This window comes from Lynx canadensis, chromosome D1 (assembly GCF_007474595.2).
Source record: "Lynx canadensis isolate LIC74 chromosome D1, mLynCan4.pri.v2, whole genome shotgun sequence".
NCBI classification, from domain to species: Eukaryota; Metazoa; Chordata; class Mammalia; order Carnivora; family Felidae; genus Lynx; species Lynx canadensis.
This window is the reverse complement of record NC_044312.2, coordinates 31144931-31158018: the sequence shown is the minus strand read 5'-3', so window position 1 is coordinate 31158018 and position 13088 is coordinate 31144931. Positions and strand designations below refer to the sequence as shown.

At 42.3% G+C, this 13088-nt stretch overlaps 1 protein-coding gene across 2 annotated transcripts in view; it reads right to left on the bottom strand.

Annotated features, from left to right (window-relative positions):
* LOC115525661 (beta-galactosidase-1-like protein 2) overlaps positions 1-13088 on the bottom strand; it is a 55376-nt gene that overhangs the window by 21209 nt on the left and 21079 nt on the right. For both annotated transcript variants that reach the window (XM_030332948.1, XM_030332950.1), the window contains exons 3-7: positions 12023-12091; positions 11332-11427; positions 9446-9554; positions 4689-4781; positions 1771-1852 (exon numbers count right to left, since the gene is read on the bottom strand). In XM_030332948.1, coding sequence (XP_030188808.1) covers positions 1771-1852; positions 4689-4781; positions 9446-9554; positions 11332-11427; positions 12023-12091 — 449 coding nt within the window. The remainder of the gene's footprint in view (positions 1-1770; positions 1853-4688; positions 4782-9445; positions 9555-11331; positions 11428-12022; positions 12092-13088) is intronic.

Sequence of the window (13088 nt, the reverse complement as noted above, 5' to 3'; positions counted from 1 at the left end):
AGTGCTGTGGCAATAATGCATATGAGAACAGTGGTAACAGTTCAGATACTAAAACTTGAATCTGGATAAATTTGAAGATAAAGATAAAGATAAAAAGAATTTGCTGATGGCTGTATGTCAGGCACACAGAAGGAGAGGTCTGAGAGTGCCTACAAAGTTTAGGGCCAGGGCAACTAGGGGAAATGGAGATGCAATTTACTGAGAATAAGAAGACTAAAAAGTGGGGCAGACTCTGGGAGGGAAACAGACAAGTTCAGTTCTCTGCTGGTTCCACTGAGACCTGCAGCCTTCCTGGGCACTGTGCCCAGTATGCAGATGCACACGTGAGGCAGGAGTTCAGGGAAGGTTGCTGACAGAAACAAGCATCTCACAGTTATCAACACACAGATCAGATTTAAAGTCACCTGGATGACACCACCAGGGCACTGAGTGTATGGAGGAGAGAATTCATTCCAAAGGGTGAGAAGTAAAGAATTTAAACATCAGAATTTGGAGACAGACATGTGACCAGCAGGAGATACCAAGAAGGAGCAGCCTGTGAGTTCAGAGAAAAAAGTAGGAAATTGGGTCTCAGACACCAAGGGTGGAAAACATTTCAAAGGGAAGAGATTGATGGCTGCTGATAAGTAAAATCAGAGAAGTCAGAGGCAATGAGGATGAACGCTTAAATTTATAACATGAGGTCAATGGCGATCTCAAAAAGAGCAGCAGCAGTGGAATGGTGAGGGTGGTAATGTGGTTCCCATGGTTTAAGAGAGAGGAGGGGAAAGGGCCTGGGGGGCCAGTGAGCATGGACATGGGGAGAGCTCTTGAAAGGGGAGCAGAGAAACACAACAGGCTTTGGATGGGGAAATGAGTCAAGAGATTTCTTTTAGAAGAGAGAAATAGGGGTGCCTAGGTGACTCTGTTGGTTAAGCATCTGACTCTTGCTTTTGGCTCAGGTCATGATCTGGGGTTCATGAGTTTGAGCCCCGCATCAGGCTCCCTGCTGAGAGCATGGAGCCAGCTTGGGATTCTCCCTCTCCTTTCTCTCTGCCTGTCCCATGGGCACAGGTGCTCTCTCTCTCTCTCTCGCTCTCTCTCTCTTCAAAATAAATACATAAATTTTAAAAAATAAAGAAGAGAGAAAGAACATGTTGATATGCAGATGGGAATAATCAAACAGAAAGAGAAAATCTGATCACTGAGGGCAGAAGCAGGGAGCTCCTGGAGCAATGCCCTTGAGTAGCTGAGGGAGAAAGGGCTTGGTGCACAAGGGTGGAGCTGGGCCGGCACATCTACAGTAACAGGAAGAGAGGTTAGAGTCAGGGAGATGGATGCTGCTGGATGGAGAGCCACCATGGTCATCTACACTTGTTGCTCAGCCAGTTGCTGTCACAGCAGGGGCTACATACCCCCTGGGCAGTGGTCAGCCATCTCCACGATTTTGGCAGGGTTTGAGTAAGCCATCCTCGCAGGACACCCTCTCTGCAGACATGCAGACGCTTTCCAGTATGACCAACTCACCATTTCCAGCTTGTAGTCTGCAGAACACTGTTCGTGTCCTGAGTAAGTGCTCAGCAGAAGTGGGAGACCAGAGAGATCCATGTGACATGGATCCTCCAACCCTCTGAGGCCCAGAGCTTCGGGCCCAGTGCCATGCAAACAGGAGAAGCACAGATAGCAGAGAAACTCCACTTGTGGCTCAGGCCATTTGGGGAGGGGGGCGTGCACAGTGAGGCCAGGGTGCTGATCCCCCACCCTATCCCTGCACAGCCTCCAGGTAGGCACCTCCATCCATGACTCCCTTTTGCAGGCCGTCCTTGTTGTCTGAAGTCAAGAGCAATTCCACAATACCCCGGTCTTCCAAGGCCTATGGGGGGGAAGAAGACAAGTCAATATTCACTCCCCAGAGCTCCTGCCATGTCACACAGCTGAGAAGGTGGCAGCCAGAAAAGAAAGAGGGAAAGATTCAAAATAAAGCATTTACCTCTCCACAGAAAATGGACAGAAACCCTCCTGTCTGTGCCCACCATGTTCAACAAAGCTCCTATCAGCTGAAGTCCAGCTGAGGCAGGGGTAGGGCTATCAGACTCTGACATCTCTTGGCTGCCCCAGATCTGGCAAGGTGTCAGGTCTGGCTGGTGCCCTGTTCCCATCTAGGAACAGAGGGCAGCTCGGCAGGGCCAGATGCTATGCTGTCACCTAGCAGCTGACTACAGGGCTCTACAAGGGGTCAGGCCTTCCTGATACCAGAAGCAAGCAGCCCATCACTTCCTCACACTGGGCCAGGGTGGGCTCTGTTCAACCGCCATGCCCCAGCCACATGCCTATGACATGCTGCACATGCCCAGTAGAACAGGAGGCACTCCTTGCAGGTTGTAAATCAAATGAAGAACTGGAAGGAACACACACTGTGTTGAGATGCAATAACCATTTTACCACTCCAAATAACTGCTAACATTTATGGACCACTTACAGTCACGCCAGGCCTTCTGCTAACTACTTTACATAGACTAGCCTATTCAATCCTCACATTTAATAACTGTACAGATGAAGAGTCTCAGAGAGGTTGGATAAAGTGTTAAGGGATACAGAGCAAGTGAGCCAGTATGGACTTGAATCTAGAGTCTGCCCACCTTGAAAGGCTCTGCTTTGGGCCTATGGGCTCTTTTGGATTAGAAACCCCAGCAAGGGGAACTTTCCTATAATTTAACATGCAGATATTTTTATAAGATTGCTTATTTCAACCAAATTCTTTGGGAAACAGGTGAGGCAGAGAGATAATCCATGGCGTGCATAATGTTCATATCTAAACCTGATGCAAGTAAGGAAAGAGCAGAGTGGGCCCTAATTCTCAGGGACAACAGAAGCCACAGAAGTTCAATCCATTAGGTAAGATAAGATGTTTATTAAAAGCCCTGGACCTACCACCTCACAACTGTCTAGCCAGTCATTTGCTGATATGTAACAGGCTTTGCCTTTGTTTGTACCTTATACATATAGCATCATGTGGGTTGAGAGGGTGTAACCATCTTTTACAGATGTACTAGTTGCACTTGACTTTTCATGGCCATTAATCTATTGACTGCACACTGTAAGGGGTAATTACTATTACTGTTTCCTGACGACCAGTGATCTGCCAAGCAGAGTTCAGGGTCTTGTGTCTATAATCTCACTTCATTCCCAGAACAGCCTTAGAGAAAGCATTCTTGTCTCCATTGAACACATGATGAGGCTAAGGCTCAGAAAGGTGAGGTGACTTACCCAAGGTCATCCTATGCTGATGGTGTCCACATGTCCATTACACCCAGAAGAAGCTGCATGGCAGCTCAGGAGGGGAGCTGGGAGCTCTTGCTTGAGAGCAAGAGCTCAGGATGACAGAGGTGTGTGCTGCAGCTTCTTTTTGTCCATCTGTCTCACATATGGTACCTTCCCCAGACACCAGGGAGGTGTTGACTGAGCAGGAGAAGCCCCTTAACAACTGCATTCTCCTCTCCACACCATCAGCAGAGCTCTTCTCTGCAGCTCAGGACTCAGTAAACACCTGCTGGAGAAGCTCCAGCATTCAAGAGATAGTCCAAGGGAAAGAGTTATAATGCAAGAAGCTCTCCTGTCCTGCACCCTCGTCGGGATCTTTCTAGCTAATTCAAAGGCAAAGAGGAAGCTGGAGGTGTGGTCTAATCAAGTCTGCAGTTGGGTTTGACTATCAGGGTGGAACTCTCCCCTTCCTGATTTTGGGAATGCCTCTTTCTGGAGACAGCCTTGCTCCCTACATGGGGCTTTCTGTAAGAGACAAAAAGGGAGCAAGAGTAGATGAAATCCTATAAGCAGGAGTGCTTGAGCTCATTCTACCTACATGCAGGGACTGAAGTAATTTCCAGACAGAAAATGAATCTGCCTATGACTGTAGAAGAGATGCTGACATCATGGGCCAAAGCTAAAGCAGCTTTAATTAGGTGGATTCCCTGAGGCCACTTAACATTTCCTCAATGTTTCCTCTATAACCACTGCCAATGATCTATCAAAGTCTTATTTATTGACTACTTACTGAGAACAGTCCTAGAACAATCCTGAGCCAAGTGATCTCACACACGCGCACAATTCAGAGAGGCAAATTCTCTCATTATCCCCACTTCAAAGAAGAGAAAATGGAGGTTTAGAAAAATAAAGGCCTTTTCTCAAGGTCTCAGCTACTAAGTAACAGAAACCAGATAGGCCTGTTCTTTAAAGTGTCATCTAGCCCAGCCCTCCTCTGATCTCCCATACATTAAATCAATGGTTCTCAAACTCACACACCCATTGGAATCAGATGTCTGAGGACCACCCCAGAGATTCTTATTTAATTGATATGCTATATGGTTTGGGCATAGGGATTTTTAAAGTGAATGTACAGACGAAGCTGGGAACCCTTGCTTTAGATGCTGGAATGAGGGCAGCCTTTACAGGGAGACTTCACTAATCCTCACACTCAATTAAGTCCATCCCTTTATTCTCAGCCACTGCAACCCCATGTGTGTACTGCAACCCCCAATTAGACTCAATAAAAAGTAAATAAGTGATGACCTCACTGAAATAAAAGTATGGTGAAAGGATTCACTAATAAATGTGGTATTAATATGAGAAAAGTACTAGACCAACATGTCACATCACAGCCCATACTACATTCCAGAGGAAGGAATATGAAGAAATAAAGAGCTGATATTTACCTTCTTGATGTAAGGCATATAGGCGGGGTCTCTGTTATAGGAACCATATTCATTCTCCACCTGCACAGCAATGATGGGGCCTCCATGCTTGTACTGGAGAAAGAGATAAACAATCAGAAGCTGAATCTGTAGTGGAAGCTGTACTATCTAATTTCGTCATACTTCTCACCCATTAGCAGCAAAATATTCCATTTGGAAGCAAAAGTCTCAAAAGATTTGATTATATAATTGAGAGTGATGTCAGTAAGACACAGAGAAAGTAGGGAGTTCCAGGCCCTGGTTCCCTATGGAAACATCAAACAATTAAAGACTAAATAAAATAACTTTATTTTATTAACTGGTCTGGAAACTAGTTAAATGTTTAAGCAAATGAAGAAAAACACATGTTTAAAATGATAGGAAATATCTTGGTGTTTTTGCTCATCCTTGCCCAACCTCCTCCCTGGCACAGTGTGGCATAATCCCAAAAGATCAATCTAATTCCCAATTCCTTCCCTCAGGACAAAAGGAGCAAAATGGAACTTGTTTGTAGCCCACTTGTCTGTGGGCTGCCCAGTAGACTAGTTTCTGTCTCATCTGATTTGGAGCTCAGACAGCAAATGTTGGCATAGTTTGGACCTCAGGCTAAAAGCAACACAAGGCAGTGGAGTTCACAGCATGTGAAAATTTCAGAGGTTCTACAGACTCATGTATGCCTGTGCAAGGGATTATAGGCAGAGGAATATGATAGAACATCTAAGGCCACAAAGGAAGGTGGGGTGAGACTCTTTGGAAAATTAAGACATGTAAAAGCAGCCAGGGAAAATTGGAGGCAGGGGTTTGGGGAAAGGCACACACACACAGGCCAGACTAGACACATACCCAGGAAACATCTGAGAAGATCTGGAGCCATAACCCCATGCTTATCTTAATGTGTAGGAGCCCACCAAACAGTGAAGATGTTCCCCACAAGTCTGCAAAGACTATGAGAGGTGACTATTGTTTCAAATGTCCAATTTTCAACAACAACAAAAACACAAGGCAAAGAAACAGGATAATACAGCTCATTCAAAGGAACAAAGTAAATCTCTAAAGAAATGCACACACTTAATAGACAAAGATTTTAAAACAATCACCATAAATATGCTCAATGAGCTAAAGAAAAACATGGACAAAGAAATCAGGAAAATGCTGTATCAGCAAAGTGAGAATATCAATACAGATAGAGAAACTATAAAATATAATAAACAAGATTTCTGGAGCTGAAAAATATATCTGACTAGAAAAAATTCACCATAGAAGTTCAACAGCAGATTCAAACAGGAAGAAGAAAGAATGGGCTAACTTGAAAACAAGTCATTTGAAATTATTCAGTCTACAGAACAAAAAGAGAGAATGAAGAAAAGGGAACAAAACCTGAGGGGCTTATGCAACATCAGTAAGCAGACAAAAATACTCATTGTGGAAATTCCAAAAAGAAGAAAGAAAAGGGGCAGAGAGATTATTTGAAAAATTAATGGCTGGAAACCTCTCAAATTTGAGAGGACATGGGTATACAAATCCAAGAAGCTTCGGTGAACTCCAAGTAGCATTAACCAAGAGACGACACTAAGGCACATTACAATCAAACCGTCAAAGACAAAGACAAAAAGAGATTCTTGAAAGGAGCAAGAGAAAAGCAACTTGACACATACAAAGGATCCCCAATAAGACTATCAGTGGATATCTCACCAGAAATCTGGCAGGGCAGTGACAGAAGGATGATATATTCAAAGTGCTGAAGGGGAAAAAAAAAAACTATCAACTGAGAATTCTGTATCCAGCAAAACTGTCCTTAAACAATGAGGAAGAAGTTAAGATATACTCATACAAGTAAAAGTTGAGGGAATCTGATACCACTAGACTTGAGTTATGAGAAATGCTACACAGAGTCCCTCAAATTGAAATGAAAAGATGCCACACAGTGACTTGAAGCCCCTTGAAAATATAAGGTTCTCCTGTAAAGGTAAATATATTTTAAAAATGTAAAAACCAGTATTATTCTAATTTTAGTTTATAAATCTACTTCTTATTTTTTAACAGGATTTAAAAGACAAATGCATGAAAATAATTATTAATCTAGATTAATGAGTACACAATATATAAATATGTGACTTGTGACATCAATAACATACAGCAAGGTTGAGCTGTAAAGGAGTAGTTGTGATTGTATGTGTGATTAAAGTTTAGTTGACATCAATATAAAATAGAACATCATATCTTTAGGACAGTATTTGTAATCTTCATGGTAACCACAATGAAAATATCTATAGAATATACACAAAAATGAATGAAAAAGGAATCAAAACTTGTCACTATGAAAAATCAACTAAATACAAAGGAAGGTAGTAATAGAGGAAATAAGGGAGAAAAAAAGCTACAAAACATACAGAAAACAAATAACAAAATGGCCAAAATAAATGCTTCCCTAATAGTAACTTCCTTAAATGTAAATGTTTAAACTCCCCAATAAAAAGACATAGATTTGGACTTGAACAACACTATAGACCAAATGTACCATATCCACATATATAAACACTCCATCCAATGACACAATACACATTTTTCTCAGGTACACATGGAACATCCTTCTCCAGGAGAGATCATATTTTAGGCCACAACAGAAGCTTTAATACTTGTAAAAGATTGAAACCATTCAAAGCATATTTTCCAATCACAGTAGAATGAAACTAGAAACCAACAGCAGAAAGAACACTGAAAAATTCAAATTTCAAATTCCACGAATATGTGGAAATTAAACAACACACTCTTAAAAAACAACCAGTAACGCAAAGAAGAAATAATGGGAAAATCAGGATATATCTTGAGCCAAATGAAAATAAAAATTCAACATAAAGTTATGGGATGAAGCAAAAGCAGTGCTAAGAGGGAAATTTATATCTATAAACATATTAAAAAGGAAGAAAGGTCTTAAGTCAACACCTAACTTTTCACCTTAATGAACTAGGAAAGAGAAGCTAAACTTAAAGGTTTAAGGAGGAAGGAAATAACAAAGGTTAGAACAGAGATAAAAAGAGATTTAAAAATAGAGAAAAATAAAAAAACCCAAGAGTTAGTTCTTTGAAAAGATTAACAAAATTGGCAAAGCTTTAGTGAGATTAACTAGCATAGCCACATTATTCACAATAGACAAAAGTAACCTAGGTGTCCACTGATGAATGAATGGATGAGCAAAATGTGGTCCAGAGATACAATAGATTATTATTAGGTCTTAAAAAGTAAGGAAATTCTGACACCCACTACAACACAAATGAATGTTGAAGACATTATGACAAATGAAAGAAGCCAGACATAACAGGACAAGTATTACAGGATTCTACTTATATGAGGTACCTAGAGTGGTCAATTTCATAGAAACAGAAAGTAGAATGGTGGTTGGCAGGGGTTATGGAGAGGGGAGATAGGAAGTTAATATTTAATGGATGCAGAGTTTCAGTTTGGGAAGCTGAAAAAGTTCAGGAAATGGATGGTGGTAATGTTTGCACAACAATGTGAATGTACTTAATACCAGTGAACTTAAAACCACTTAAAAATGGTTAGAATGGTAATTTTTATGTTAGGTAAAATTTATATTATGACAAAATTACCATAATAAAAATAAAATAATTATGTTATACTCAGAAAATGCTTTTTTAAAGAAAGGTCTAGTACATCATTTCTATATTTAAGAATGCTTCTAAGCCATACTCCTGGCATGACCTTCCCTAAAACCACCTTCCCTAAAACCTCTACCTCCACCAATCTACTACAACCTGCTGAATCATCTCAGTAATTCCATCTTCCTTATAAAAATGTAGGCCAAAAACTTCCTGGCTTGTTGCTTCTTTCATTATTAGGGCTTCCAGATTTAAGAAATAAAAATACAAGATAGCCAGTTATACGTGAATGTATAATGAATAAGTTTTTATATAAATTATGAATATTTTTAATGTAAGTATGTCCCATGTAACATTTAGGATATATTTATACTAAAACATATTCCTTGTTTATCTGAAGTTCAAATTTAACTTAGTACCCAGTGTTTTATTTGTCTACCCTACAGATGATCAAGTAGTTCCTTTGATCTATGTGTGCTGTGAACATTACAAACCATTGACTGAAGAGCAATTTTTATTGATGTACTAATTTTTTATTAATGTACTAATTTCTCAGCATGACTCTTATTTTTACATAAACTATTAATTATTCCCATTCCTGCTTTTTTATTGCTTCCAAATATTACATGCAATGATAAGATAATTTCTTCCCAAAATTGATTTTTATCACTTATTGAATGAAATATGCACCATACAGCACCTTTTTGATAGTAGAAAGATGTACCTTGAAAAGTCATCAATTGTAATTTTATAACTACAAAAAGTCCCGTGTATTACAGGTAAGGGCCTATCCATTTATGCTCTTTTTCACAAAGAACTGAGCCACTATTGGGATGCCAATCAGTGGGTTTTTCAGAATAAGACATCACATCGGACATTGTGTGGAATAATGTAAGCCTTTGTGCCTATCTCTTCAGCACTGAACCACCTAAAACAATATTGAAATACATCTTTTAAAAGACAACTATTACAAACCCCTCCAATTATAGATCTCAGGCAGTGGGGAAGAATGTGTTCTGTATTGAAAGGAACTGGGAGCCCTTTGTCTGAGAGCTAACCTAGGACTGTTTACTTCCAGTAGGAAAATAGCTGAACTTCCAAGAAGAGTCTCCTTGCTTTTACCTGGAGTGGCACCACCCTGGACATCAGGTGATCAAAATAAAGGTCCACTGCTTCGGTGAAGCCCTTGTAAGTTGTTCTCAGCCTCATGCCAGAGTCTTGGAGTAACCAGCTTGAATAAAAGGGGGATGGGAATTAGTTGCACTGTTTGTGGGTTTCTCTTGGCAGGAGATGGTGGGGAGAAAAGCAGTGGCTTCAGAGTGCTGGGGGTAAGCAAGACAATTCCCACCCCACCACCTCCACTTAGCCAGGAAGGCAGGAGATTGTGCAAACAGATTCAGGGGCAAACACTGCCAGAACTCAAGACCTGCACTCTGCACTTGTTTCCCTACCAAAAGACACCAGCACTGCTAGGGATTTTATTTCCAGCTTTATGGCTACGGTCCGGCTGCCAGTCAGAGTGAGAAAAGCTTCTCACTGAATTCAAGGCCCAGCATGGAAGCATTTACTCTAAAATCTCATTACAAAGGGGTAAAGCCAAAAGGGTTAAAGAATCACTGGGACCAGATGCAACTTTCTGGTGTCTCCCAGAAAACTAAGCCTGACATGGAGGTCATGAGAGGCTAATCCACTTCTCATTCCTGTCCATCCATCCATCTGCTGCTCTCCACTGTGACTCATTAACATCAGCCTCCACAGCTCTTCAGAGCTTAGTTCAGAGGAGGAGCTGCAGAGCAAGATTAGTTCTTCCCACAGCCTGTCCCTTGTGATCACATTTCCCAGGTGAACCCAGATCATTTGTTCCAGAGTTAGGAACTCTTCCTTCTCACTTGAAATTCTAAGTAAAACACTTATATTTTCTTAAAAAGGGTCTAATGCTTCACATCCTAAGTTGGAAGTCCTGAACAAGGTCAGAAAATTATCAATTGATGTTAGGTAAAAATGCAGGAGGAGAGAGCAGCTTCCTTTAGACTGACACCTCTACCCTCCATCTCACCTAAACCAGGTCTAGCTTCTCATCACCACTGGGTCTTTGCCTGTTTGGGCCTCCCTGGGGTGTGCCCACATGCCCATCCTCGATGCCAGGACCTGAGTGGACAATGCTGCCCAGGAGAAGGGCTGAGTGCTGGAGCTCCTGCTGTTCTGAGCTAACACTTAAATCCTGTCCTCCTGGCAGCTCTGGCTGGGCCTGAGGACATCACTGACACACAGATTTCTAATCCCTAGGTGCAGGGGGAGGGCACTCTGGCTGTGTGCATGGCCTTGTCAAGGGCACTCTTGCCAAGCTGAACAGCACAGAGACAGAGAAGTCATCCTGGAGAGCAAAGGAGATGGAGACAGAGCCTGCCTGGGATCCCTAGGGAAGGGCTGGGTGGAACTGGAGAAAAGAGAGAAAACAAAGCCTGGGCTAGTAGCTGTGTTACAGGGAGAGGCCATTCCCAAAGGAGACCACGAGGCAAACAGGACCAGCCTTCTTCCCTCTTGGGGTGGCATGGTATAGGAGAGAGTTGATCTAACCATTTGGAACACTGTGAGGATGGGAGAGATTACCCCTATTAACAACGAAGTCTTTTTGCTGAAAATTAATCACAATGATGAGGACAAGGAATGAATGTGGTACCAGGTGATTACTGCCCAGATTTCTACTCCAGCCACAGAGCACTCTACTGACCTCAGTGGAGACTACACATTCTAACATAACTCATTAAAGCCTTAAATTTTAAGATAAAACATAAAACAAAAACAATAATTTGTTTCTCTAATACTTTATTAAGATAAAGTAACATCATTTAAAATGGCTCCCTTTAGGTCCCACTTATTCTGGAATGGTGTTTCAGTAGAAAATGAAAAATATACTTCAATAGCAAAATTAAACCTACCTTTGTGATTAGCATTTTGCACAAGCACACAGGACAGCTCAAGCCACAGCCCCTCACAGCCCCGCTCACCTGGGCAAGCCCCCGAGGTCGATCTCACTGCAGATGTAGGGGCCTGGACGCAGAATCACCCACAACCCAATCTCTTCAGCCATCAGCACAAAGGCCCTAGGGAGGTCAGTGTCAGCAGCTCTCAAGACATCGGGGCGGGGGGGGGGGGAGGGTGGGGATGAGCCTGGCACACATCACAAGGTGGTGGATCTACCTGGCTCCTCCCCTCCCTGCTTTCAGACGCCCTGTGAGCTGGGTTCTCCCCTGCCCCCAGCCCAGTACCTTCTGCATAGTTCTACTGGGGGCATGAGGACCAAGGACATCAGACAAGATACGGTGTGTGTGGGGGGGTGGGGGGTGGGGGGTGTTCCTAACAGTGAACCTGACCCCAACAGTCTTGCTACCCTACATGGGTAAGCCCTGTCCCAGCCCAGGTGCTGGACCACACTACAGAACAGGGCAGACACTGAAGATTGATACCTCTGAGCTTCAATGAAAAGGTCTGAGCTCAGAGGAGGCAAACTCAGACCCTGAGAGTAACAGGTTCATGTCTGGAGAGCATTTGGGTCCTGAGAACAAGGTTCCAGACTCCAGGCTGTCTCCGGTTCTCAATGCAGAATGGAGATGGCTCTTTGATTCCTGACCAACCCAAGGGGCCACCTCTTTGCCTCCCAGCCTTAGGCCATGCCACAGAAGCAGTGACAGCACTTACTCCAGGTCCAGGTTCCCAGAGAAGTCAAATTTGCCTCTTTCTGGCTCGTGGAGATTCCATGGAACATAGCTATAATAGAAGATAATTACAGGAATGAGCTTTTCATTTATTCTACTTCATCTTCCAGATTACCTTCTTTATCCCTAAAACCCATTATGATGGTCGAAGATGTATTTCTTAGGCACGTTGTTTTAATGGTATCAGGACTGGAACTAAGAACTAACTGAGGAGATCTAGGGACCTTAGAGTATCCAGGGCCAGTCCCTGGGTGGCTAACAACTCATCTCCTTAGGAGAAGGGAGAGAAGGCCAGTAAGATTTGGGTGAAGCATAAGATGTGAGCACAGATCAGCTTGAGCATGCACTCCCCCACGTTCCTCCTTCCCTCCCCATGTCTCCTGTTCTCTCTTTATCAGCTGGTGGAGAAAAGGTAACTTTCTAAGAGAGTAAGTTAAAAGTAAGGTAAGAGGAAACCTCTGATCAGTCCTGTTTTTACTGAAGCAACCAGAATTTCAAATAACTCTTTCCTTATCTTCTAAAGAGAAGATAAGGAAATAAAGTAAGTTCTTCAAGGGGCCCAACTCAAGGGATGTATGATAGTAACACAGCTGCTCCTCTCCTGGACTCCCACCCACCCCTGACTTCCAGTGGAGCCCCTTCCAATTGAGACTCAGGAGCTCCACATTTAAGGAAATACACATTACTCAGATTTTATAATGCAAGATGCTTAGCCTACAATATTCCCACCAGCTTCAGGAGTCCTATGATGTGTGAATGTACCCTCAGGATCAGAACTTACATACACAAATAAATGGATCCTTTTAAGTAATCCTTCTGGAAAATTATATACATGTGTTTCAACTGTGCTGTTATAGCCCAGAACATTCCTGTAATTCTTTTTAGAAATTATCTTCAGAGCTGCTTCAACAAACCACCCAAGAAAATCCACATCCTTGATCTGTAATTACATATTTTTTCCTGAAAATAGAATAGCCCAGCCTGATATAACCCATTTTATTTCATAGACTTGGATCCAACTATCTTTTGGCAGTTTTGAAAAATAAATC